General features: G+C 41.1%; 1 protein-coding gene across 3 annotated transcripts in view; it reads right to left on the minus strand.

Annotated features, from left to right (window-relative positions):
• dlg3 (discs, large homolog 3 (Drosophila)) overlaps positions 1–27,507 on the minus strand; it is a 187,947-nt gene that overhangs the window by 29,501 nt on the left and 130,939 nt on the right. For all 3 annotated transcript variants that reach the window (XM_060832753.1, XM_060832754.1, XM_060832755.1), the window contains 2 exons: positions 8,063–8,177; positions 4,643–4,819 (listed from right to left, as the gene is read on the minus strand). In XM_060832753.1, coding sequence (XP_060688736.1) covers positions 4,643–4,819; positions 8,063–8,177 — 292 coding nt within the window. The remainder of the gene's footprint in view (positions 1–4,642; positions 4,820–8,062; positions 8,178–27,507) is intronic.

The following is a 27,507-nucleotide window of genomic DNA, read 5'->3' on the forward strand; positions in this document are numbered from 1 at the left end:
AACATGCAGTAAAAGGATAAATAATCTGTAATACTCAGAAGCCTGTAAGTGTATCTGTAATATACATAAAGAACACCACTGTGCAGAAACAGAGGTTTAAATGTCAACAATGTTTTAAGTGATAGGGGGTGTGTTTTAAAATTCTCAAAGAATTATACACAGAAAATAAGCTATGTTTGATAAATTTCAGAAATCATTTGTTATGAAATATCAAAAAAGAATAGGAGGAAAGCAAATATAGTTCCTATGGAATACAACACTGATGTACAGACTAATGGATTAGCGGTTTCCAGTTTGATGAATCAATTTGCCCCATATCATTCCTTTGAATGTTCATCTTAATGTTGAGCAAACCTGCTTAATGATTTGGTGCAATTCTTGTGCACTGAGAACACAATTCAATGAGTGAAGAAATATTTACAAAAAAAAATGCAAAGGACAAATAACTGGTTTAGATTACAATTTTTACGTACGCAGATTTTACTGTTATACCATTCGATGGATGATATTGCAAGCCAGCTCTTACACAAAGCAAAGGTTAGCTGCAAGAACAACTGACACTGCAAAAGACAATGCAGTTTGTTCAGCAAATCAGAATTCGTAACATGGCCTCAATTCAGAGATTGAAGATGGTGCTGTATATTATACATAGAGTCAGAAGATGCATTAAATACACAGAAGGATACAGGCCAGACGAACGTGAGATGGAGAGGGCATGGAATTTCAAGAAGGGTAAAATAATCTGATTAAAAACTGGGTAGAAGGAGGAAGAAGGTAAGAGCTAAGAGAATAGATTAGTTGAAAGAAGGCTTTCCATAGAGATCTGGTTCCTCTTTTTTCCCATTTTTCCTACAGCTATCCATCAGTTAGGTCCTTTAAACTGCACAATGGACAGTTCCATCTAAGAAAATAAAATCATGATATCCCCGTGACAATTGGCATTAAAACAAAGTGTCCCACTTCTATAGCCAAAAACCAGCAGAACTTTTGAGAAGTGCCCTTTCCTGTTAATGTGTGCATTAGGGTTTATATATGAAGCCTACTAATTTCAAAGATTTCATCTAAAATGTCCTGTACACTTGGGAAAACTTGCAAGGTTAAACTAAACTTGTCTGCCCTCTCCATTACTGTCTCATTTCCAATATGTAAGTATTAAAAGTGCTTTGCTGAGCCAATATGCAAAAGTCATTTGCTGTACACAGATATAAACTGCAGACTGACTTGTCTCCAGTGAGTGTCCTCAAAAGAAAATGCTATACAATGTCAAACATGGTGACTTTCATAATTGTGGGACAATTTTGAAGTTGTCATTGAGTCAATTTGCAGCGAAACAAATGTTGCACAGACAGCTCTCTGTTGTAGTCATGTCCCACCCGTTAAGATGCATGCATGAATATTGATAAGTGTAAATGTACTACAAACCTAATATGCTTGTGAGCCACTCTGCATTTCATTAATGTTACTCAGACAAAAGTCAAAAATATTTAAATCCATTTAACTTTGTTACGTACGTCTTGTAATTCAGCATTGATTAACCATGTCCCACAAAAGTAATGCTAAGTATTAAACCACATGCACACAGAACAACGTATTTGTAAAAAGTTCACTGCAATGCTTATGAAAAATCATTTGTATATAATCTGAAACTTCAATATTTATGCTTTAAAAATTAGCCAAAAACTGTCATGCCAATTGAGCATACATGTGCCTATATTATACTAATCATGGCACCTCATTCACAGTTGTGAAGTTTAGAGTGGGACTTAATTTGAATAATTTAACTATTTAAAATGGTTTATTCTTACCACAGGTGCTTTTCCTTCCTTCCCCATAAATCTCAACTCTCAATTTGACAGACAGGGTGGGATACCAGATATCACAAGATAAAAACATCACCAGTTGGACTCTGCCAATCGTGGCTCAATTGGTAGAAGTTTCACCTGAGCAGTAATGTCCTAAGCTCAGGTCCCTCATCATGCCTCAACTATATATATCAAGACTGACAATTCATTGCAGTATTGAGGGATTACAGCCCTACTAGGGTGCCATCCTTTGGATGAGACATTAAACTGAGGCTTCATATGCCTGTTCAGTTGATGTTAAAGATTATTTCTAAAGAACAGCATGGGAGCTATCCTTGGACTCACGGAATCAGAATGTAATTTTCAAAACAGAAGCAGGCACTGGGCTCCACTCCCCACTCACTTCCGAGTTCCCTGCAGGTGTACTCCCTTCAAGTATCCATTCAAGTTTCTTTCCAAATTATTGTTTCTACATGCACCATCCTTGGAGTGATTTCCAAGTTATTACCATTTACTACAGAAAGTAGTTCTTCCTCTCTGAAAATCTGTATCCCCTAGTCTCTTTAAAATCAGCAACAGGAAGAGTTATTTTTTAGTCTGCTTTACTTTTGTTCACCTATATCAAATCTCCTCTCCGTCTCCTGTACTCCGTGAGGAATGGTGCCAGCCTTTTCAAACTAACCTTGTAATGAAATCCCTAAAGCTCTGGAATTGTTCTGGTAAATCTTCTCTGCAGTCTGTCAAAGACCTTCCAGTAGGCTGGATAGGTTGGGCCTTTTTTTTAAACTGGAAAATAGGATATTGAGGGGAGACCTTACAGAGATTTATAAAATGGAGAGCCATAAATAAGGTGAATGGTCAAAGTTATTTTCTCTTGGGTTGGTGACTTCAAAACTAGAGGGCATAATTTTAAGGTGCGAGGAGAAAGATTTAAAGGAACCCTAGGATAAACTTTTTTTACACAGTAAGTAGTTCATATGTGGAATGAACTGCCAGAAGAAATGGAAATGCAGGTACAGTTACAACATTTAAAAGACATTTGGATAGATAATTGAATAGGAAAGGTTTAGAAGGATACGGGACAAATGAAGGCAACTGGAACTAGTTTACTTTGGGAAATTTATTTATTGGTCTATCACAATTCACAGTTTTTTGACCTTGAGTCAATTTCTTTATCCAACTGTACACTGGCATTTCAGTTCCATAGCCTCAACTTTATAAAGTAGCCTGTTAAGTGATACTTTGTCAAACACATTCTTAAAATCTATTTGGACAACATTCCCTTCTTAAAAAACAAATCAATTAGATCAGTCAGGAATGACCTGGCTTTTACAATTCTATGCTGGTATTCCTCAATTAACTCAGACCTCTCCATGTTCCAGCTGATTTTTTTCCTAACTAAGGATTCCAAATACCTTGCCCATCACTAATGTTCGATTAACTGGCCTGTAGCTATTAGGACTATCTGTGTAACCTTTCTTACGTAAGGATGTCCTGGCCAAAATGTATCCCTCAGTCAACTGGTCATTGTCACATTGCTGTTTGCAAGAAATTGCTGTCGCGCTTCCAATATTACAACAGTGACTACATTTTAAAAAGTGCTTCCTTAGCTGTCAAACATTTTGAGATATCCAGTGGTTCTGAAAAGCACTATAGAAATGAGAGTCTTATTTTGTTCTGCGCTATCAGCAGAGCAGTAAATAAATTTAATTTCTTTCACAAAAATAATGTAATTTCTTGGGGTTATTCTTGAGAACTTTTCTCTATTAGAAAGAATAGTACATTTCACAATTTTGAAAGAAAGGCTGAAACGAAATAATTTGTACACTAAAGAAAAATTTGCTCTAAGAAAGTACCGTAAACTATTATAGAGCAAATAGCGCAATATCAGCGATTAGAAAGATGGAAAAACCTATATTTTTCTTCAATTAAGAAAAAGGCAGAATGATAACTTCACAAAAATAACCATTTATCCTCCGGACCAAGAACAATGACTTGTGTTTATAAACGAATTTCATCGTGGGAAAAAACATCCCGAGGCACTTTTGTGGAGTATACAACCAGATAAAAATTGATACCAAACTAAAAAAAAGATATATTAGGAAATTGTGGTGTGAAAGTGTGGTGAAAAGAAGTAAATGTGGACAGTTTCAGAGAGAGAATTACCGATCTTGGGGCCTAAATAGCTCAATGCAGAGCAATCCCTGGTGAGGAGAAGGCAGTGGGGAGTTGACAAGTTGGAGAAATGCATCGTTCTGTGCAAGTTATCGGACTAAAGGAGATTACTGAGATGGGAAAGGTGAGACCATGGAAAGTGGAAACATAAAGATGAGAACTTCAAATTTAAAGTAGTGCTGGGCAGGGAGTCACAGGAATTCAGACGACATAAGACAGATAGGCTGGCACGGCTTTACCCAAGTTAGGGTGTGAAAAGCAGAGTTTTGGACGTTTTCAAGTTTACGGAAGTTGGAAGGTGAGAGACATGATAAAGAATATTGGAGCAGTAAAGTCTGAAATTAACCAAAAGCATGAATGAAGATTTCAACAACAGATAAACCTAGCTAGGGCAGAGATAACAAGGTTACAGAGGTGTATGTTAAAGATCTTTTGTGATGTAGGGGTTATGGGATTGCAGGTTTATTTTAGGGTATAGCATTCCTAGACTGTGAACAAGTTGGTTCACCCTTGAGACAGTATGAGTAAGTTAGATAGAGTTGTGAAGCCTTCGCTGGGGGATTGATGTGTGTGACATCAAATTTTTTTTTACTTTTCAGGAGAGATAAGAAATTTCATGAATGATTCAATGCACTGAAGTGTTAGTAGAAAGGTTTCTCACTCACCGTTTCTTGCTTGGTATGACACCAATCTGCTCACTCTCGCCATGAGGTGTAACAAGTCGCGCTTGCCACCATTCATCATCAGAGGCATTAATGACATGCAAAATATCACCATACAAGAAACTCAGCCCTTGACTTGGCAGACAACTGTCCTTGGTTCTATCATAGTCAAAAAGAGCACTGCAAAACAAATAGCAAAAGATACACTGTAAACTCAGAATACTTTTGGCAACTATTACAGGGTGATGAGAAAGAACACACACACGCAGTAATGATGCATATTTAAGGTCTGGGAACTATCTCCCCAGAATCCCCAATGTCGGTATTAAATTAAATCACATCGAACAAACATAAGGATAACTGGGCTAGAAATAAAACAAGAAAAAGAAAAGACTATTTAGTCTGCTCTGCCATTCAATTAGATCATGGCTGACCAGTACATTATCTATATTTATCCATTTTGATCTGTAGCCGTCAATATTCTTATCTAACAAAAAATGACTTTACAATCAGTTGTTCAATCTTCTACTGACACAGCCTCATCGGCCTTTTTCTCCTTCAATGTGGGAATGGCTGAAAGCTCCAAATTTCCATTAATCTTTGTGTGAAGAAGTGCTTTCTGACTTAACGCCTGATTTCTCTCAACTATTAAAGTTATATCCCCCGGTTCTGATCTTCTCCTCTAGAGGAAGTAGTTTTAATCAAGTCCTTCGATCATTTAAAATGTTTCAAGAATTTTACCCCTTTCTCTTCTGCATTTAAGATAATACATATTACGTTTAAGTGATCTGTCCTCATAAGTCAACCCTTTTAGCATGATATAATTCTGGTGAATCTGCAATAAACCTTTCTCAGTGCTGTCTTCAAGATTTTTCAGGTTCTTGGCATTTAGAAAATATTCTTGGCTATCCTTCCTTGGTCTATTTTTCTACATTGAATGGGCAAAACTGACAGGTGAAAACCAACTGGGGTAAAAAAATGAGGTCTGCAGATGCTGGAGATCACAGTTGAAAATGTGTTGCTGGTTAAAGCACAGCAGGTCAGGCAGCATCCAAGGAATAGGAAATTCGACGTTTCGGGCATAAGCCCTTCATCAGGAATGAGGAGAGGGTGCCAGGCAGGTTAAGATAAAAGGTAGGGAGGAGGGATTTGGGGGAGGGGCGATGGAGATGTGATAGGTGGAAGGAGGTCAAGGTGAGGGTGATAGGCCGGAGTGGGGTGGGGGCGGAGAGGTTAGGAAGAAGATTGCAGGTTAGGAGGGCGGTGCTGAGTAGAGGGAACCGACTGAGACAAGGTGGGGGGAGGGGAAATGAGGAAACTGGAGAAATCTGAGTTCTGAACAGCTGAACAGGTGAAAACCAACTGTCAATATTCCTTTGTAATTATCAGTAAGTATTAATAAATCATGGAATCACATCCAAAATTTGACATTATGCTTTTGAATTTTGCAAGCACTGGCTGGTTAATAATTCTAATACACCTGAAGATTTTTCTAGTTTAACCATTCACGGAGATCCCTCTTTACCTCTGAAATCTCTCAACATCTCGATAAATATGCTTTTTAAAAAAATTATTGCTGCCAAAGTGGACAATTCCACATTTTTTCCAATCACAATTTTGTCAGATTTTTTGCCCACTCACATGACCTTTGTGGCTTCCTTAAAATGTCCTCCTCGCAATTCACTTTTCTACCAATCTTTCTGTCATCACAAATTTAGCAACCATACCTCAGTCCCCTTATCCAAGTAATTCATATAAATTATAAAAACTTGAGACCTAGCACTGATTATGCCTTCTCTTTGTTTCCTGTTACCTAGCTAATCTTTTATCCATGCCAATATTATCCTCTACACCAGGAGATTTTATTTTCCACAGTAACGTTTGATGTGACAAGGTTTCAAATGCCTTCTTTAAATTTAAATACAGTACATCCATCAGTCGTCCTTTTTTTAACTTTTAGCTATATTAACTTGATTAAACAGGATTTCCCCTTGCACAAATTCAAATTTAGTCTGCCTGTTTATCTTGAAAGTTTTTTTAAATTTCCCAGCCATAGCTTCTTTACTCATAACTTCTGTCATCTTCCCCATGAAGATGTGGTGTTAACCAGTCTGTACCTTCCTGCTTTCCGTCCCCTTCCCTTCTTAAAGGAAGGAATCGTATTTGCCATTTTCCAGTCTTGTGGAGCCTTCCCTCAATGTCTGTCTTCTGAATATTTATTTGGGGTTACCTAGACTGCATACTTGCATTATATTTCATTTTGTTCATTTGGGCTTTGAGTGTCACTATCAGGGCCAATATTTAATGCACATCCCTAACTGGTCTTGAGAAGGTAGTGGTGAGATGCCTTCTTCAACCACTGCAGTCATTTGGTGTAAGTAGATCAATAATGCTATTAAGAAGGTTGATCTAGTCCTACTCAATGGTAGAGATTGTGGGTTTGATCGGTGGTGTGGAAGGTGGTTTGATACAAGGCATTTTGTCAGTAATGCACACTGCTGCCAATGTACATGGAATAAGCCGATGTTGCAGGTTTTAGGTAGTGAAACAGTAAGCAGATTGCTTTTTGAGGATGGTGTCAAGTTTGAGTGCTGTTGGCGCCTCAAGGGTAGTAATATCTGGATTACTCCCAGTGCTACGAGCTAGTGAGGGCAGGAATAGGAGGATAGAGCAAATGAATGCATGGCTGAGGAGCTGGTGTATGGGAGAAGGATTCACATTTTTGGATCATTGGAATCTCTTTTGGGGTAGAAGTGACCTGTACAAGAAGGACAGATTGCACCTAAATTGGAAGGGGACTGGCAGGGAAATTTGCTAGTGCTGCTTGGGAGGATTTAAACTAGTAAAGTGGGGTGGGACCCAGGGAGATAGTGAGGAAAGAGATCAATCTGAGACGGGTACAGTTGAGAACAAAAGTGAATCAAACAGTCAGGGCAGGCAGGGACAAGGTAGGACTAATAAATTATACCACACTGATTTCTTAATTTCCCGTGGTAGAAGCTGAAACAGATAAACTCCAAATTATTAAGATGACAAGGAATCAGTAAAGGGCCATGCTTCTATTGTCTTCTTAAATATTCTAACAGTTAGATTTAACTTCCCCTTTAGGATGATGGTAATACTGTAAGCTGATAAGTTAATTGAGACTCCATTGAAAACAAGAGTTTATTTAAAAATAAAAATTACTCAATACCTGGTCACATCAAAACAACTCAAAGCACTGAAAAATGAATTATTTTGAAGTGGTGGGTACAGTGTTAAATATTATGTAATAAGTACAAAAACCTGACTACAGTTTCAAGAGGAAATAAGTGAATGAGATACCCATTTCTCGATTAAACGACTATACTATCTCTTGCTAACTGAAATCCTTGAGTGTATCCAAAGAGCATATCCACCTCCTCATCTGTATAAAAAACTTACCGGACATAAAGCGAGCGTTTCTCACTGGTCCGTAGGGAGCCGGATCCAGAGCTCATACTGCTGTTCATCATCTGTTCCCGAAGGTCATGGATTTTAGACTCAAAACGGCTGTACTCTTAAAACAAAACAGAATTATAGATTGGCAACAGAACTAAAGCAATATGAAGTAATTAACTAAATGACTAGACAGCACTCATGGAATTCTTCATTTGGCCTCTCACATGATAATCCTCGATGACTTTATCTGAAAACACACGTGTGCTGACAACACCCAGCTTCACCAGCAGCCATACCCCTCCATTGCTTCTGATCTGTCATACAGGCTGTCTGGAGATCAATACCGGACAAGCGGAAATCTCCGCCAGTTAAGTATTGCAAAGAGCCTCATTCCTGAAGAAGGGCTTATGCCCGAAACGTCGAATTTCCTGTTCCCCCTCATTCCTGAAGAAGGGCTTTTGTCCGAAACGTCGAATCTCCTGTTCCTTGGATGCTGCCTGACCTGCTGCGCTTTTCCAGCAACACATTTTCAGCCAAGTATCGCAAAGACACAAGCCATTAGATTCAATCCAGAACTGCTGGGACTAGATAGTCATTATTTTCCTCTGGTTTGTAAAACACTTCCAAATCCTCATCACACCTGATGCCAATAAATCGAGTGCCCAGTTCAAGAGGTTATGATACAAAAGGACAAATCTTTGAATTCCATTCCTAATGTGAAATTATGCAGTCAGGTGTGCACAGGAAGAATTTAGGTTTGTAAGTCAACAATCCCTGCAACATTGTCTACTTTTAATGTTGGCCAGATTGTGTAGGACTGAATTAATTCTACTTGCCATTGTGGTGTGGTCAATCTTGTGCAGGGGTAAGCAATGTTTGGCAGATATCATACAGCCACTTGGGCTCCAAGGCAACACTATTAGATTTTGAAATTGCTTCCAAAAGTTTCAAATGACCAAGCAAATAAGACAGTCCTAAACCTGTTCACCAGAACACCAATGTGTTCTCCAGCACCAGTTGAGATGCAGGAACCAGTGAAGGAGAATCAATATCTAATTCTAACACAAATGATGCTTTTTTAATTCACAAGTGGGGTGAGGCAAGGGGGACTTGTGTTGGGGTTATGGAGAGGGAAAATCATCATTATCTTTTAAGATAATTTCACCTGAACATTTTCAATAGTTTCTTAAAATGCCAACTTTGCTTTTTTGAGGAATTAAAGTATATTTTTTTCCATTGGTCTCTCCATTATCCCAAAGACTAAAACACCCCTTAGTGGCAACTCCATAACTATTTCAAGGCCCTTTCTTTCCAAAGCAATACTGGTGTCTTTTTAAGGCCTCAAAGTTCCTCCTGCATGTAGTGGCCCTGTTATTCTCGAAAGTTTCATTTTGCTGCTTATTTCCATCTGCTATATTTGTTTGTACAGAAACGAAAAAAAGAGTCCTAAAGAAGGGTTACACCCAAAATGTTGGCTCTCCACCTCCTGAAGCTGCCTGACTTGCTGTGTTCCTCCAGCCTCCTGCTTGTCTTCATTTGTTTATATGTCAGAGTCAATGAAGTTCAAAGGAATTCATTATACATGAAGAATTTTTGAGATATAGTTTGCTGATATGTCAAAATGCTATTTAAAAACAATTCTTTTCTCGCTTTTGAACTTCATCCACCAAGAAACACAATTAATCAAATTAAAGAACATACAACAACTTGCACTTATAAACTTCCTTTACTATAGGAAAAAATACATTAAGGCACTTCTGATATGAACAATAAAAGGTTAAGATATAATATACATCCTTGGACAAAGAGGCGAGGTGCAAATAATGACTTGAAAAGAAGACATGCAGAAGTTTTCTCACAGTAATTTCAGAGTAGATTTGAGGAATCGGAAGACACTTACCAAATAAACACCTAAGAACAAAGCCAACTGCTGCACTGATCAGTTACAATATTACCGGTACTCAAAGTGCATACCATCAGCTACAGAACTACAGCTCAATGAGTTCCAAAATTGGACCAATCCATTCCACCACTACAGTTTGTCAAGTTGCTGAATGATCGGCCCCAGCATTACAACTGGTCAAACCACAGTCATTCACAGCAGTGACACTATAGTGAACAGAACAGGTAGTTTTGCAGCACATTAAGCAAACCTTGTCACAATCAGTATCACATCACAGCTGGTAGTATTTTCTGGAGAAGTTGAACATTCAGTATTATTGAAGGTGTTAATCTAATCTGTCTCACAAAGAATAAACGTATATTTTGTATAAGAATTCATGCTAACTAACAGCAAAAGATGACCTTGCTGTGTGATAATATTCTAAAAGCAATCAACATGAAAAATAACAGCATTTTGATACAAACTTATTTATCAACAGATCTGAGTGGTGCTCTAACAACTTGCTGCCCAAAATCATTTACTTAGGAATGTGAATAAACACATTTCTTTCTATTTCAGGGACAGCAACCAGTCACAAAATGTTTATATTTAATTTGAAATGCACCATCTTTACAGTCAGCACTTGGATATACTCAAGCTCTCCAATACATCGATATATCGAGGTGAAGTTTAAAGATAGTTATTATGTAAAGTTGCCTGTTAAGTGCTGGAGAGCTCAATGACAAACATTGTTACAGGTATTTTATGGAGTTATTATTGCATTAAGGATTACATATTTCAATACTTCGACTTTGCATTTCCCTGAATGCAGTTCCTGGATAACAGACACGATACCAAGATGTACAGTATGTATGACAGCAAACTGCACTTTTCCAAAACCCAAAACACCATAACGAACATCAAAAAAGTCACCAAATGATTTTAAGCTGTAGCTGTATTCTGAGAACACAGCAGTAAAGAAAGGATGCAACAAAGCACAAATACGACATCGGAGTGCATCTGGGAAAATTAACAAACAGTGAAATTCACAACTAATCTTGGAGGAACTGTTGGGCGAAGTTCACAGCACAGAATCAGATAGGTTAATTGTTGTTTTAATTCTGTCCAAGAGAAAGGCTATATCAGTGAGTACAGTGGGTTCTTTCTTGATAATATGTTTTTGGAGATAAGTCTCTTGATTAAACTTAAAATATAAGCCATAGCTATTAATTTAAGCTGGGGCAGGGTTTGTAGAGGAATAAGAAGGTGTTATTTTCTGGGTCTGTAGATTGTGAAGGAGCAAAAATGCCCTTTGCAATGAGGTGTACTTCTTGTCAGATGTGGGAGTTTAAAGAGAGTTTAAGGGTTACTGCGAATTATATCTGCCATAAATGTTATTGGAAAAGAATCTTATCGAATCGAGTGGATCAGTTGGAGAGACCGATAGAAGCGATGAGGAATTTGCAATAGCAACAGTATGTGATGGATGACAGTTATAGGAAGGGGAGAAAGTCTCAGATACAGTCACATAGATGGGTTAACTCCAGGAAGGGTAAGAGAGGTAGGCAGCTAGTGCAGGAGTCTTTTGTGGATATACCCATTTCAAACAGGTGTACTGTTTTGGAAAATGTAGGGGGTGATGGATTCTCAGGGGAACGTAGCACGAACAGCCAAGTTTCTGGTGTTGAGACTGGCTCTAATGCAACGAGGGGTACATCGGCTTCCAAGAGATCAATTGTGTTAGGGGATTTTGTAGTCCAAGGTACAGACAGACGTTTCTGTGGCCAGCAGAGAAAAAGCAGAATGGTGTGTTGTTTCCCTGGTGCCAGGATCAAGGATGTCTCAGAGAGGGTGCAGAATGTTCTCATGGGGGAGAGGGGCCAGCAGGAGGTCATTGTCCACATTGGAACCAAAGACATAGGAAGGGAAAAGGTTGAGATTCTGCAGGGAGATTACAAAGAGTTCGGCAGAAATTTAAAAAGGAGGACCTCAAGGGTAGTAATATCTGGATTACTCCCAGTGCTACGAGCTAGTGAGGGCAGGAATAGGAGGATAGAGCAGATGAATGCATGGCTGAGGAGCTGGTTTATGGGAGAAGGATTCACATTTTTGGATCATTGGAATCTCTTTTGGAGTAGAAGTGACCTGTCCAAGAAGGACAGAATGCACCTAAATTGGAAGGGGACTAATATACTGGCAGGGAAATTTGCTGGAACTAGGGATTTAAACCAGTGAGGTGTGTGTGTGTGGGGTGGGGGGGGGGACCCAGGGAGATAGTGAGGAAAGAGATCAATCTGAGATGGGTACAGCTGAGAACAGAAGTGAGTCAAACAGTCAGGGCAGGCAGGGACAAGGTAGGACTAATACATTAAACTGCATTTCTTTCAATGCAAGGGGCCTAAGAGGGAAGGCAGATGAACTCAGGGCATGGTTAGGAACATGGGATTGGGATGTCATTGCAATTACAGAAACATGGCTCAGGGATGAGCAGGACGGCAGCTTAATGTTCCAGGATACAAATGCTACAGGAAGAATAGAATGGGAGGCAAGAGAGGAGATGGGAGTGGCATTTTTGATAAGGGATAGCATTACAGCTGTGCTGAGGGAGGAGATTCCTGGAAATACATCCAGGGAAGTTATTTGGGTGGAACTGAGAAATAAGAAAGGGATGATCACCTTATTGGGATTGCATTAAAGATCCCCCAATACTCAGAGGGAAATTGAGAAACAAACTTGTAAGGAGATCCCAGCTATCTGTAAGAATAATAGGGTAGTTATGATAGAGGATTTTAACTTTCCGAACATCGACTGGGACTGCCATAGTGTTAAAGGTTTAGATGGAGGGGAATTTTTTAAGTGTGTACAAAACAATTTTCTGATTCAGTATGTGGATACCTACCACAGAAGGTGCAGAACTTGACATACTCTTGGGAAATAAGGCAGGGCAGGTGACTGAGGTGTCAGTGGGGGAGCACTTTGGGGCCATAATTCTATTCATTTTAAAATAGTGATGGAAAAGGATAGACCAGATCTAAAAGTTGAAGTTTTAAATTGGAGAAAGGACATTTTTGATGGTATTTCGCAAGAACTTTCAAAAGCTGATTGGAGGCAGTTGTTCGCAGGTGAAGGGTCGGCTGGAATATGGGAAGCCTTCAGAAATGAGATAACAAGAATCCAGACAAAGTATATTCCTGTCAGGGTGAAAGGGAAGGCTGGTAGGTATAGGGAATGCTGGATGACTAAGAAATTGAGGGTATGGTTAAGAAAAAGAAGGAAGCATATGTCAGGTATAGACAGGATAGATCGAGTGAATCCTTAGAAGAGTATAAAGGAAGTCGGAGTATACTTAAGAGGGAAATCAGGAGGGCAAAATGGGGACATGAGGTAGCTTTGGCAAATAGAATTAAGGAGAATCCAAAGGGGTTTTACAAATATATTAAGGTCAAAAGGGTAACTAGGGAGAGAATAGGGCCTGAAAATGTGTTGCTAGAAAAGCGCAGGTCAGGCAGCATCCAAGGAGCAGGAGAATCGATGTTTCGGGTATGAGCCCTTCTTCAGGAATCACCACCGACCTGCTGCACTTTTCAGCTCTGATCTCCAGCATCTGCAGTCCTCACTTTCTCCTAGAGAATAGGGCCCCTCAAAGATCAGCAAGGCGGCCTTTGTGTGGAGCCACAGAAAATGGGGGAGATACTAAATGAATATTTTGCATCAGTATTTACTGTGGAAAAGGATATGGAAGATATAGACTGTAGGGAAATAGATGGTGACATCTTGTAAAATGTCCAGAATACAGAGGAGGAAGTGCTGGATGTCTTGAAACGGTTAAAGGTGGATAAATCCCCAGGACCTGATCAGGTGTACCCGAGAACTCTGTGGGAAGCTAGAGAAGTGATTGCTGGGCCTCTTGATGAGATATTTGTGTCATCGATAGTCACAGGTGAGGTGCCAGAAGACTGGAGGTTGGAAAGAGTGGTGCCACTGTTTAAGAAGGGCGGTAAAGACAAGCCAGGGAACTATAGACCAGTGAGCCTGGCCTCATGAGGGATAGGAGGTACATTTATTTGGAAAGGCAAGGACTGATTCAGGATAGTCAACATGGCTTTGTGCGTGGGAAATCATGTCTCACAAACTTGATTGAGTTTTTTGAAGTAACAAAGACGACTGATGAGGGTAGAGCAGTAGATGTGATCTATCTGGCCTTCAGTAAGGCGTTCGACAAGGTTCCTCATGGGAGACTGGTTAGCAAGGTTAGATCTCATGGAATACAGGGTGAACTAGCCATTTGGATACTGAACTGGCTCAAAGATAGAAGACAGAGTGTGGTGGTGGAGGGTTGTTTTTCAGACTGGAGGCCTGTGACCAGTGGAATGCAACAAGGATCTGTGCTGTGTCCTCTACTTTTTGTCATTTACATAAATGATTTGGATGCGAGCATAACGAGTACAGTTAGTAAGTTTGCAGATGACACCAAAATTGGAGGTGTAGTGGACAGCAAAGAGGGTTACGTCAGATTACAACAGGATCTGGACCAGATGGGCCAATGGGCTGAGAAGTGGCAGATGGAGTTTAATTCAGATAAATGCAAGGTGCTGCATTTTGGGAAAGCAAATCTTAGCAGGACTTATACACTTAATGGTAAGGTCCTAGGGGGTGCTGCTGAATAAAGTGACCTTGGAGTGCAGGTTCACAGCTCCTTGAAAGTTGAGTCGCAGGTAGATAGAATAGTGAAGAAGGCGTTTGGTATGCTTTCCTTTATTGGTCAGAGTATTGAGTACAGGAGTTGGGAGGTCCTGTTGTGGCTGTACAGGACATGGGTTAGGCCACTGTTGGAATATTGCATGCAATTATGGTCTCCTTCCTATCGGAAAGATGTTGTGAAACTTGAAAGGGTTCAGAAAAGATTTACAAGGATGTTGCCAGAGTTGGTGGATTTGAGCTATGGGGAGAGGCTGAACAGACTGGGGCTGTTTTCCCTGGAGTGTCGGAGGCTGAGGTGCGACCTTATAGATGTTTACAAAATTATGAGGGGCATGGATTGGATAAATAGACAAAGTCTTTTCCCTGGGGTTGGGGAGTCCAGAACTAGAAGGCATAGGTTTTGGGTGAGAGGGGAAAGATACAAAAGAGACCTCAGGGGCAACTTTTTCACGCAGAGGGTGGTACGTGTATGGAATGAGCTGCCAGAGGATGTGGTGGAGTCTGATACGATTGTAACATTTAAGAGGCATTTGGATGGGTATATGAATAGGAAGGGTTTGGAGGGATATGGGCCGGGAGCTGGCAGGTGGGACAAGATTGGGTTGGGATATCTGGTCGGCATGGACGGGTTGGACCGAAGGGTGTTTCCATGCTGTACATCTCCAAGGCTCTATGACTCTAAATACTCATTTATAAAATAACTTTCAATTCAATAGCCCCTATATTCTGAAATGTAGTTTATGGACATTTGTAGTGCTACCCAGGAGGCTTTAAACGAGTATATGGAGGGAGATCCTAAGCAATAGTGAGGAAGGAGAGAATGTTGAGGATAGCTCAAAAGTTAAAGAAAGCAAGTTAAACAGTCAAGCCAGGCATGAGGGCAGCAGAGAATGAGGTAAAACTGAAGAATTAAACTGCATTTATTTCAATGCAAGAGGCCTATCAGGTAAGGCAGATGTATGGGAAAATGGGACTGGAATAAATTAGCTTTATAGAAACATAGCTCGCAGCTCAATGTTCCAAGTTACAGATGCTATAGAAAAAAGAACAAAAAAACTTACAGTATAGGAACAGGTCCATCAGCCCTCCAACCTTCCACCGATCCAGATCCCCTATCTCACCCTGTCACCTATTTTCTAAGGGTCTGTATCCCTTTGCTCCCTGCTTATTCATACATTTGTCTAGATACATCTTAAATGACACTACCTTTCCTGCCCCTACCATCTCTGCTGGCAACATGTTCCAAGCACCCACCACCCTCTGCATGAAGAACATTCCACACATATCTCCCCTAAAAGTTTCCCCTCTTACTTTGAACATGACCCATTGTCACTGATTCCTCCACTCTGGTAAAAAAGCTTCTTGCTATCCACCTTGTCTACAGCTCTCATGATTTTGTAGACCTCAGTCAGTTTCCCCCTCAACCTCTGCCTTTCTAATGAAAATAATCCTAATCTAATCAGCTTCTCTTCATAGTTCACGCCCTCTATACCATGCAACATTCCAGTGAACCTCCTCTGCTCCCTGTACAAAGCATCCACATCCTTTTGGTAATGTGATGGCCAGAACTGTAGCAGTATTCCAAATGTGGCCCAACCAAAGTCTATAGGAAGGATAGAAAGGAAGGCAAGAGAGGAGGGGAGTAGGATTTTTGATTGGGGAAAACATCACTGCTGTACTTAGGGAGACTATTCCTGGGGATCATTCAGTGAAGCATTCAGTGGGTGGCACGGTGGCACAGTGGTTAGCACTGCTGTCTCACAGCGCCCGAGACCCGGGTTCAATTCCCGACTCAGGCGACTGACTGTGTGGAGTTTGCACATTCTCCTTGTGTCTGCGTGGGTTTCCTCCGGGTGCTCCGGTTTCCTCCCACAGTCCAAAGATGTGCGGGTCAGGTGAATTGGCCATGCTAAATTGCCTGTTGTGTTAGGTAAGGGGTAAATGTAGGGGTATGGGTGGGTTGCACTTCGGCGGGTCGGTGTGGACTTGTTGGTCTGAAGGGCCTGTTTCCACACTGTAAGTCTAATCTAATCTATAAGAGTGGAACTGAGAAATAAGAAGAGGATGATCACATTGATGGGATTGTACCAAACATTCCCTCAATAATCAGGGAGAAATTGAGGAGCAAATATGTAGGAAGAACTCAGATATGTTTAACATAATAGATTTATTATAGTAAGGGATTTTAACTTTCCAAATACTGGAACTGTTATAGAGTTAAGGGCTTGGCTGGGGATGCATTTATTATGTTTATTCAAGAAAAGTTTCTTTTATCAATACGTAAATGTACTTACCAGAGAAGGAGCAAAACTCAACATTCTCTTGGGAAATAAGGCAGGACACAAAACTGAGATGTTAGTGGGACAGAACTTTAGGGGTCAGAGACCATTATTCTATTAGTTTCAAGATAGTTATGGAAAAGAATAAGCCTTGTTTATAACTTCTAAATTGGAGAGATTACAAGCAACATTGATCGTAATAACCAGGAACTTTTAACTAGTTAACTGGGGTATGCTGTTCGCAGGTAAATGACGAGTAAGTGGTGGGTTTTCAAAAGTGAAAGCGTTCTGAGACAGTACATTCCTTTTAGAACAAAGGGCAAGATTGGTAGGAGTAGGGAACACTAGATCACCAAAGATACAGAGGCTCTGGTCAAGTAAAAGGAGGAGGCATATGTCAAGTATAGACTGCTGGGATCCACTGAATCACTAGAGGACTACTAAGGCAGTAAAAGTACACTTAAGAGGGTAATTAAGGAGGGCAAAAATGGATATGAGATAGCTTTGACAGATCAGGTTGAGGAAACTTTTAAGAGATTCTACAAGTACGTTAAGGGCAAAAGAGCAAATAGGGAGAGAATAGGGCCCTTTAAAGATCAATCAGGCAGTCTCTGTGTGGATCCAAAGGATATGGGTGAGATACTGAACGAATATTTTGCATCAGCACTTACTGTGGAGAAAGACATGAGAAGGGAGTGAACTAGGGAAATAAACAGCGGTGTCTTGAGAACAATTCACATTATAAAAAAGTTGGTTCTAGAGGTCTTAAAGTGCATAAAGATAGTTAAATCTCCAGAACCTGAGCAATTGGATGTGAGCATAAGAGGGATAGTTAAAAAATTTGCAGATGACACCAGAATTGGAAATGTTGTGGACAGTGAAGAAGGTTACCTCAGATTACAACGGTATCTTGATCAGATGGACCAATGGGCTGAGGAGTGGCAGATGGAATTTAATTTAGATAAATGCAAGGCGCTCCATTTTGGGAAAGCAAATCTTAGCAGGACTTATACACTCAATAGTAAGGTCCTAGGGAGTGTTGCTGAACAAAGAGATCTTGGAATGCAGGTTCATACCTCCTTGGAGTAGAGTCGCAGGTTGATAGGATAGTGAAGAAAGCGTTTGGTATGCTTTCCTTTATTGACTTCCAATATCTCTAATGATAAAGTTAGCATTAAGGCACTTTACCTGAATGCTCATAGCATTCATAACAAAGCAGATGAACTAATGGGACAGATCATAGTGAATGATTATGATGTGGTAGGTATCACAGAGACGTGGTTACAGGGGGTCAGGACTGGCAGTTAAACCTCCAAGGATTTTCAACTTATCGAAAAGACAGGGAGGTGGGCAGAGGGGGTGGGGTTGCCTTGTTAGTTAAGAACAAAATTAAATCAATGGCACTGAATGACATAGTGTTAGATGATGTAGAGTCTGTGTGGGTGGAATTGAGGAACCACAAAGGCAAAAAAAACATAATTGGAGTTGTGTACAGACCTCCTAACAGTGGTCAGGACCAGGGACGCAACATGTACCAGGAAATAGAGAAGGCATGTCAGAAAGGCAAGGTCACAGTGATCATGGGAGACTTCAATATGCAGGTGGACTGGGTAAATAATGTTGCCAAATTCCAAAGAAAGGAAATTCATGGAATGCTTATAGGACGGCTTTTTGGAACAGCAAGTCATGGAGCCCACAAGGGAGCAGGCTATTCTGGACCTAGTGCTTTGCAATGAACCAGACTTTATAAAGGATCTTAAAGTAAGGGAACCCTTAGGAAGCAGCGATCATAATATGGTAGAGTTCAGTCTGGAGTTTGAAAGAGAGAAGGCAAAATCGGATGTAATGGTGTTACAGTTAAATAAAGGTAATTATGAGGGCATGAGAGAGGAACTGACAAAAATAGACTGGCAGCAGAGGCTAGCGGGGAAGACAGTAGAGCAAAAATGGCAGGAGTTTGTGGGTATAATTGAGGACACTGTACAGAGGTTCATCCCCAAGAAAAGAAAGATTATCCAGGGAGACATTAGACAGCCATGGCTGACAAAGGAAGTCAGGAAATGTATTAAAGAAAAAGAGAGATCCTATAAAGTGGCCAGGAGCAGTGGGAAATCAGAAGATTGGGAAGACTACAAAAACAAACAGAGGATAACAAAGAGAGAAATAAGAAAGGAGAGGATCAAATATGAAGGTAGGCTAGCCAATAATATTAGAAATGATAGTAAAAGTTTCTTTCAATACATAAGAAACAAACGACAGGCAAAAGTAGACATTGGGCCACTTCAAACTGATGCAGGAAGCCTAGTGATGGGAGATAAGGAAATAGCAGGAGAACTTAACAAGTACTTTGCGTCAGTTTTCACAGTGGAAGACATGTGTAATATCCCAACAATTAAAGGGAGTCTGGGGGCTGAGTTGAGTATGGTTGCCGTTACGAAAGAGAAAGTGCTAGAAAAGCTAAAAGGTCTTAAAATTGATAAATCTCCTGGCCCCGATGGGGTACATCCTAGAGTTCTGAGAGAGGTGGCTGAGGAAATAGCGGAGGCATTGGTTGAGATCTTTCAAGAGTCACTGGAGTCAGGGAAAGTCCCCAATGATTGGAAGATCGCTGTTGTAACCCCCTTGTTCAAGAAAGGATTAAGGCAAAAGATGGAAAATTATAGGCCAATTAGCCTAACCTTGGTGTTGGTAAAATTCTAGAATCCATCATTAAGGATGAGGTTTCTAAATTCTTGGAAGAGCAGAGTCTGATTAGAACAAGTCAACATGGATTTAGTAAGGGGAGGTCGTGCCTGACAAACCTGTTGGAATTCTTTGAAAAGGTGACAAGTAGGTTAGACCAGGGAAACCCAGTGGATGTGGTCTATCTAGACTTCCAAAAGGTCTTTGATAAGGTGCCACATGGAAGGCTGCTGAGCAAGGCGAGGGCCCATGGTGTTCGAGGTGAGCTACTGGTATGGATTGAGGATTGGCTGTCTGACAGAAGGCAGAGAGTTGGGATAAGAGGTTCTTTTTCGGAATGGCAGCCGGTGACAAGCGGTTCAGTGTTGGGGCCACAGCTGTTCACATTATATATTAATGACCTGGATTAAGGGACTGGGGGCATTCTAGCGAAGTTTGCCGATGATACAAAGTTAGGTGGACAGGCAGGTAGTACTGAGGAAGTGGGGAGGCTGCAGATGGATATAGACAGTTTGGGAGAGTGGTCCAGGAAATGGCTGATGGAATTCAATGGGAGCAAATGCGAGATCTTGCACTTTGGAAAAAAGAATAAAAGCATAGACTACTTTCTAAACAGTGAGAAAATTAGTAAAGCCAAAGTACAAAGGGATCTGGGAGTGCTAGTCGAGGATTCTCTAAAGGTAAACATGTAGATTGAGTCCGTGATTAAGAAAGCAAATGCAATGTTGTCACTTATCTCAAGAGGGTTGGAATATAAAAGCACCGTTGTGCTACTGAGACTTTATAAAGCTCTGGTTAGGCCCCATTTGGAGGACTGTGTCCAGTTTTGGTCCCCACACCTCAGGAAGGACATACTGGCACGGAGCGTGTCCAGCGGAGATTCACATTGATGATCCCTGGAATGGTTGGTCTAACATATGAGGAATGGCTGAGGATCCTGGGATTGTATTCATTGGAGTTTAGAAGATTAAGGGGAGACTTAATAGAAACTTACAAGATAATACATGGCTTGGAAAGGGTGGATGCTAGGAAATTTTTTCCATTAGGCGATGAGACTAGGACCCATGGACACAGCCTTAAAATAGAGGGGGTCAATTCAGAACAGAAATGCAGAGACATTTCTTCAGCCAGAGGGTGGTGGGCCTGTGGAATTCATTGCCGCAGAGCGCAGTGGAGGCCGGGACGTTAAATGTCTTCAAGGCAGAGATTGATAGATTCTTTATGTCTCAAGGAATTAAGGGCTACGGGGAGAATGTGGGTAAGTGGAGTTGAAATGCCCATCGGCCATGATTGAATGGCGGAGTGGACTCAATGGGCCGAATGGCTTTACTTCCACTCCTATGTCTTATGGTTTTATGGTCTTATTGGTCAGAGTACTGAGGACAGGCGTTGCGAGGTCATGTTGTGGCTGTACAGGACACTGGTTAGGCCACTTTTGGAATATTGTGTGCAATTCTGGTCTCCTTCCTATTGGAAGGATATTGTGAAACATGAAAGGGTTCAGAAAGCATGTACAAGGATGTTGCCAGGGTTGGAAGATTTGAGCTATATGGAGAGGTTGAATAGGGTGGGACTGTTTTCACTGGAGCGTCAGAGGCTGAGGGGTGACTTTATAGAGGTTTATAAGATTCTGATGGGCATAGATTGGATAAATACGCAAAGTCTTTTCCCTGGGGTGGGGGAGTCCAGAACTCAAGGACATAGGTTTAGGGTGAAAGGGGAAAGATATGAAAGAGACCTAATGGGCAACTTTTTCACACAGAGGCTGGTATATGTATGAAATGAGCTGCCAGAGGAAGTGATGGACGTTGGTACAATTGCAATATTTAAAAGGCATCTGGATGGGTATATGAATAGGAATGGTTTGGAGGGATATGGGCCAGGTGCTGGCAGGTGGGACTAGATTGGGTTGGGATATCTGGTCGGCATGGATGAGTTCGACCGAAGGGTCTGCTTCCGTTCTGTACATCTCTATGACTCTATGATTCTAATGGATCCCAGAGCATTGTGGGACCCAGCAAAGATATTTGTATCATTTACAGCCATGAGTAAGGTGCAGGAAGATTGGAGAGTGGTTGATGCTGTGCAATTATTAAGAACGGCTGCAAGGAAAAGCCAGGTAACTTTAGACTAGTGAGTCTGACATAAATGGTGGGTAAGCTGTTGGAGGGGATTCTGACAAACAGGATTTACAAGCTTTTGAGGAGGCAAAGACTGACTAGGGATAGTCAGCATGGCTTTGTGCATGAAAAATAGTGTCTCATAAACTTGATTGAGTTTTTTTGAAAATGTGACTAAGATAGATAGATGAAAGTACGGAGAAGATGTTCTCTATATAGACTTTAGTAAGGTGTTCAACAAAGTTCCGCATGGTAGACTGGTTACTAAATTGAAATCACAGGGAGAGCTAGCCACTTCGATACAAAATTGGCTTGATGGTCAGAGACAGAGGATGGTGGACGAGGATTGTTGTTCAAACTGTAGGGCTTGGTGCTGGGTCCACTGTTGTTCGTCATTTATATAAATGATTTAGATGCAAATATCAGAGATATGATTAGTAAGTCTACAGATGACATCCAAATTGATGGTGTGAAGATTATCTCAAAGTACAGCGGGATCTTGATCAGATGGGTCAATAGCCAAGGAGTAACAGATGAAGTTTAATTTAGATAAATGTGAAGTAGTCAATTTTGTTAAGATAAATGAGGTCCGGTCTAACATAGTTAATGGTAGTCCCTGGAGCGTGTTATTGAACAAAGAGACCTATAGGTTCAGGTACACAGTTCCTTTAAAATGGTACCATAAGTAGACAAGGTGGTGAAGGCAGCGTTTGACACACTTAACTTCACTGGGCAGAGCACTAAGTATAGAGTTGGGACATTGCATTCCAGCTGTACAGGGCATTTGTGAGGCCACTTTTGGAAGACTACATACAGTTCTAGTCACCTTGCTATAGGAACGATATTATTAAATTGGAGTGGGTGGAAAAACATTTTTGAGGATGTTACTTGGACTGGAGGATTTGAGTTACAAGGACAGGCAGGAAATGCTGGGACTTTATTCTCTGGGACATTGAATGTTGAAGGGTGACCTTGTCGAGGTTTATAAAATCATGAGGGGCATAGATAAGGTGAATAACAAAGGGCTTTTCCCTAGGGTAGGGGAAGTCAAAATGAGACGGTATAGGTTTTAAGTGAGAAGGGAAATATTTAAAAGGGATACCAGGAGCAACTTTCCCACACAGAAGGTTGTCCTTACGTGGAAAGAACTGCCAGAGGAAGTGGTAGATGCAGGGACTGTCACAACACTTAAGAGACATTTGCACAAGTACATGAATAGGAAAGGTTCAGAGAGAATTGGGCCAAATGCAGGCACATAGGATTGGTTTAGTTGGGGAAACTGGTTGGCATGAACAGGTTGAACCGGAGGGTCTGTTTCCGAGCAGTACGACTTTATGACTTGCACAGAGCAAAATCCCACACTGAGCAATAAAACAAATCAGATAATCTGTTTTATGGAAGTTAACTGAAAGAAAAGTGGCAGCCCCAACATCTGCACTTTGTCCGAGTACCAACGGACGCTTTACGTCAGATAAAATAGCTAATGGATTCTACATGCCATCTGAAAGACTGCACCTAATAATGAAACACTTGCTTAGGTTTTGCAACTGAAAACGTTATATGACAGAGTTGAAGTCATAAACTGGGAAATTCAGTGATGAAAATAACTGAAAGCATAACACAACACGAGTTACAATCAAGAACATTATAACACAGTAAGCACAATAGCTAAGAGCCTAATAACACAGCAAGGGTTACAAATGAAAGTTTTATTACACTGCCACAGTTACAACTAAGAGTCATATAAAAGAACTAATTATAACAAGGAGCATTATAATAGAGTTAATCTTATTGTGGAACCCTATAAACAAAAAGTATGTGCCACAGTTTGCAAGCAGTATGCTGGCCTACATAGGGTCAGGTTTGAGTACTGGAGCAGGATGTCTTGCTGAAACTGCAGGGCAGAGGTAAGACCACACCTACAGTAGGGTGTGTAATTTTGATCTCCTTATCTGAGGAAGGATATAAGGCTATTAAGGGTGTGCAAAGTTGGATTACCAGATTGATTCCTGGGATGATCGAACTGACGTAGGAGAAAGATTGGATTGATTAGGACTATCTTCACTAGAGTTTAGAACAATAGAACACAGAAAAAAAACAACTCAAGAACAGGCCCATCACCCCATCAAATCTGCACTGACCATGATGACAATCTAAACAGATATGCTCTACTTCCTGCTAATTCCATTCATAAACAGTATTATCTCTAACAGTGGGCGGCGCGGTGGCACAGTGGTTAGCACTGCTGCCTCACAGCGCCACAGACACAGGTTCAATTCCTGTGTGGAGTTTGCACATTCTCCCCATGTCTGCGTGGGTTTCCTCCGGGTGCTCTGGTTTCCTCCCACAGTCCAAAAATGTGCAGGTTAGGTGAATTGGCCACGCTAAATTGCCCATAGTGTTAGATGCAGGGGTAAATGTAGGGGAATGGGTCTGGGTGGGTGCGCTTCGGCGGGTCGGTGTGGACTTGTTGGGCCAAAGGGCCTGTTCCACACTGTAAGTAATCTTGGAGTCCAAATTAGATTAAATTACTTACAGTGTGGAAACAGGCCCTTCGGCCCAACAAGTCCACAACGACCCGCCGATCATCAAGATGTCTTTCAAATGTTGTAATTGTACCAGCCTCCACCATTTCCTCTGGCAGCTCATTCCATACATGCACCATCCTCTGCTTGAAAAAATTGCCCTTTTAGGTTCCTTTTAAATCTTTCTCCTCTCACCCTAAACCTATGCCCTCTAGTTCTGGACTCCCTCATCCCAGGGAAAAGACCTTGTCTATTTACCCTATCCACGTCCCTCTATCAGGTCATCTCGCAGCCTCCGATGCTCCAGGGAAAACAACCCAGCTTAGTCAGCCTCTCCCTATAGCTCAAACCCTCAAAGCCTGGCAACATTCTTGTAAATCTTTTCTGATTCCTTTCAAGTTTCACAACATCCTTCCTATTGGAAGGAGACCTGAATTGCATGCAATTTTCCAAAAGTGGTAAACCAATGAACTGTACAGCCGCAACATGACCTTCCAACTCCTATACTCAATGTTCTGACCAATAAAGGACAGCATACTAAATGCCTACTTCACTATCCTATCTACCTGCGACTCCACTTTCAAGGAGCTATGAATCTGTACTCCAAGGTCTCTTTGTTCAGCAACCCTCTCCAGGACCTTACCATTAAGTACATAAGTCCTGCCCTGATTTGACTTTCCAAATGCAGTACCTCACATTCATCTAAATTAAACTTCATTTGCCACTTCTCGGTCCTTTGGTCTATCTGATCAAGATCCCATTGAACTCTCAGGTAATCTTCTTCGCTGTCCACAACATGTCCTACTTTGGTGTCGTCTGCAAACTTACTAACTGTACCTCCTATGTTCACATCCAAATCATTTATATAAATGACGAAAAGCAGTGGACCCAGCACATCATTGGTCACAGGCCTCCAGTCTGAAAGGCACCCCTCCACTACCACCCTCTATCTTCTTCCTTTGTGCCAGTTCTGTATCCAAATGGCTAGTTCTCCCTGTATTCCATGTGATCTAACCTTGCTAACCAGTCTACCATGAGGAACCTTGTTGTCCATATAGATCACGTCCACCGATCTGCCCTCATCAATCCTCTTTGTTACTTCTTCAAAAAGCTCAAGTTAGTGAGACAGGATTCCCCACATACAAAGCCATGTTGACTATCCCTAATCAGTCCTTGCCTTTCCAAATGCATGTAAATCCTGTCCCTCAGGATTCCTTCCAACAATTTGCCCACCAGCGATGTCAGGCTCACCGGTCTATTGCTCCCTGTGTTATGAAGCTGAAGGCATGTACTGTACATTTAAGAGAGTGAGAGAATGCTGGTCTGAACTGAGAGATTACAAGCAACATTGTATATGACTAGATGGCAGTCCTAGATTATATTGGAAAATTTAAAAATACGTAACATTTGGCTGGAAATGTTTACCGGAGTTGGCTGCTGTTTTGACAACAATTTGCATTTAATCAATTAGTTTAAATTATGCCCAAGGATACCAAAACCCAACTGAGTTTGAATTTATTATTGTGCCAACATCGAACCAATGAGTCAATCCAATGTTGGGGGTATAAGAATACGGACATTTTGAAAATTGGTCAAAAAGCAACTGCCATAGAGAGAGAAACTCATGGAGAGCTAACATCTCATCTGACATCTTGCTCTCAAAGTAGAAAACATTCTCTATCAAAGGTACCTTTTCATGTGAAACATACTCGCAGTAGAAAGAATGAAGATGAACCGAGGGGTCAGAAACTGCAAGGGTGAAGACACAGAAGAAGACAAGGGCTGTATGAGTTTGAAATTAAGTTGATGTAATTCTATTAAGTGTCATATTGGAAGAGCATATTGTTATAGAGATGAAGGCAGATAGCAAGCAGTTAAGAGAAGGGGGCCTTAGATTTGTGAATACTTGTTGTTTAATGTTCACTTTTAGAGTTAGAAAATAAATTGATGTTATTTTCTTTAAATAGTGGAATTTGGGAATTCTCTGTCACTCACATTTTAACAGATTATGAGCAAGGTGTTTAATTAATAGAAAAGGTTCACCTCTGTGTCGTAACACCTAGTTTGTCCTTACCACCTTTCTTGAACACTGGAACCAACCCACCAGACTTCCGGCATCTCACCTGTGAGTATCGAGGATACAAATATCTCAGCAAGGGGTCCAGCAATCACTTCCCTAGCTTCTCACAGAGTTCTAGGGTATGCCTGATCAGGTCCTGGGGATTTATCCACTTTTGTGCATTTCAAAACATCCAGCACCACCACCTCTTAATTTTTCAAGATGTCACCATCTATTTCCCCATATTCCATATCTTTCATGTCCTTCTCCATGGTAAACACTGATGCAAAATACTCATTTAGTAAATCCCCCATCTCCACACATAGGTTGCCTTGCTGATCTTTGAGGGGTCCTATTCTCTCCCTAGTTACCTTTTTGTCCTTAATGTATTTATAAAATCCTTTTGAATTCTCCTTAACCCTAGTTGCTAAAGCGATCTCATGCCCCCTTTTTGCTCTCCTGATTTCCCTCTTTAGCATACTCCTACTGCCTTTATACTCTTCTAAGGATTCACTCGATTTCCGCTGTCTATACCTGACATATGCTTCCTTCTTTCTCTTGACCAAAACTTCAATTTCTCTAGTCACCCTGCATTCCCTACACCTACCAGCCTTTCCTTTCACCCTTACAGGAATATACTGCCTCTGGATTCTCCGTATCTTATTGCTGAAGGCTTCCCATTTTCCAGCTATCCCTTTACCTGCGAACATCCACACCCAATCAACTTTTGAAAGTTCTTGCCTATACCATCAAAATTGGCCTTCCTCCAATTTAGAACTTCAACTTTTAGATCCAGTCTATCCTTCTCCATCACTATTTTAAAACTAATACTTATGGTCATTGGGTCCAACGTGTTCCCCCACTGACACCTCAGTCACTTGCCCTGCCTTATTCCTGAGAGTAACTCATGGTGGCTCAGTGGTTAGCATTGCTGCTTCACAACACCAGGGACCCGGTTCAATTACCACCTTGGGCAACTGTCTGTGTGGAGTTTGAACATTCTCCGCATGTATGCGTGGGTTTCTTCTGGGCGCTCCAGTTTCCTTCCACAATCCAAAGATGTACAGGTCAGGTGAATTGGCCATGTTAAATTGCCCAGGGTGTTAGGTGACTTAGTCAGGTGTAAATGTAAGGGAGTGGATCTGGGTAAGTTACTCTTCGGAGGATCGGTGTGGACTTGTTGGGCCAAATGGCTGTTTC

Source organism: Hemiscyllium ocellatum, chromosome 11, assembly GCF_020745735.1.
Source record: "Hemiscyllium ocellatum isolate sHemOce1 chromosome 11, sHemOce1.pat.X.cur, whole genome shotgun sequence".
Lineage (NCBI taxonomy): Eukaryota > Metazoa > Chordata > Chondrichthyes > Orectolobiformes > Hemiscylliidae > Hemiscyllium > Hemiscyllium ocellatum.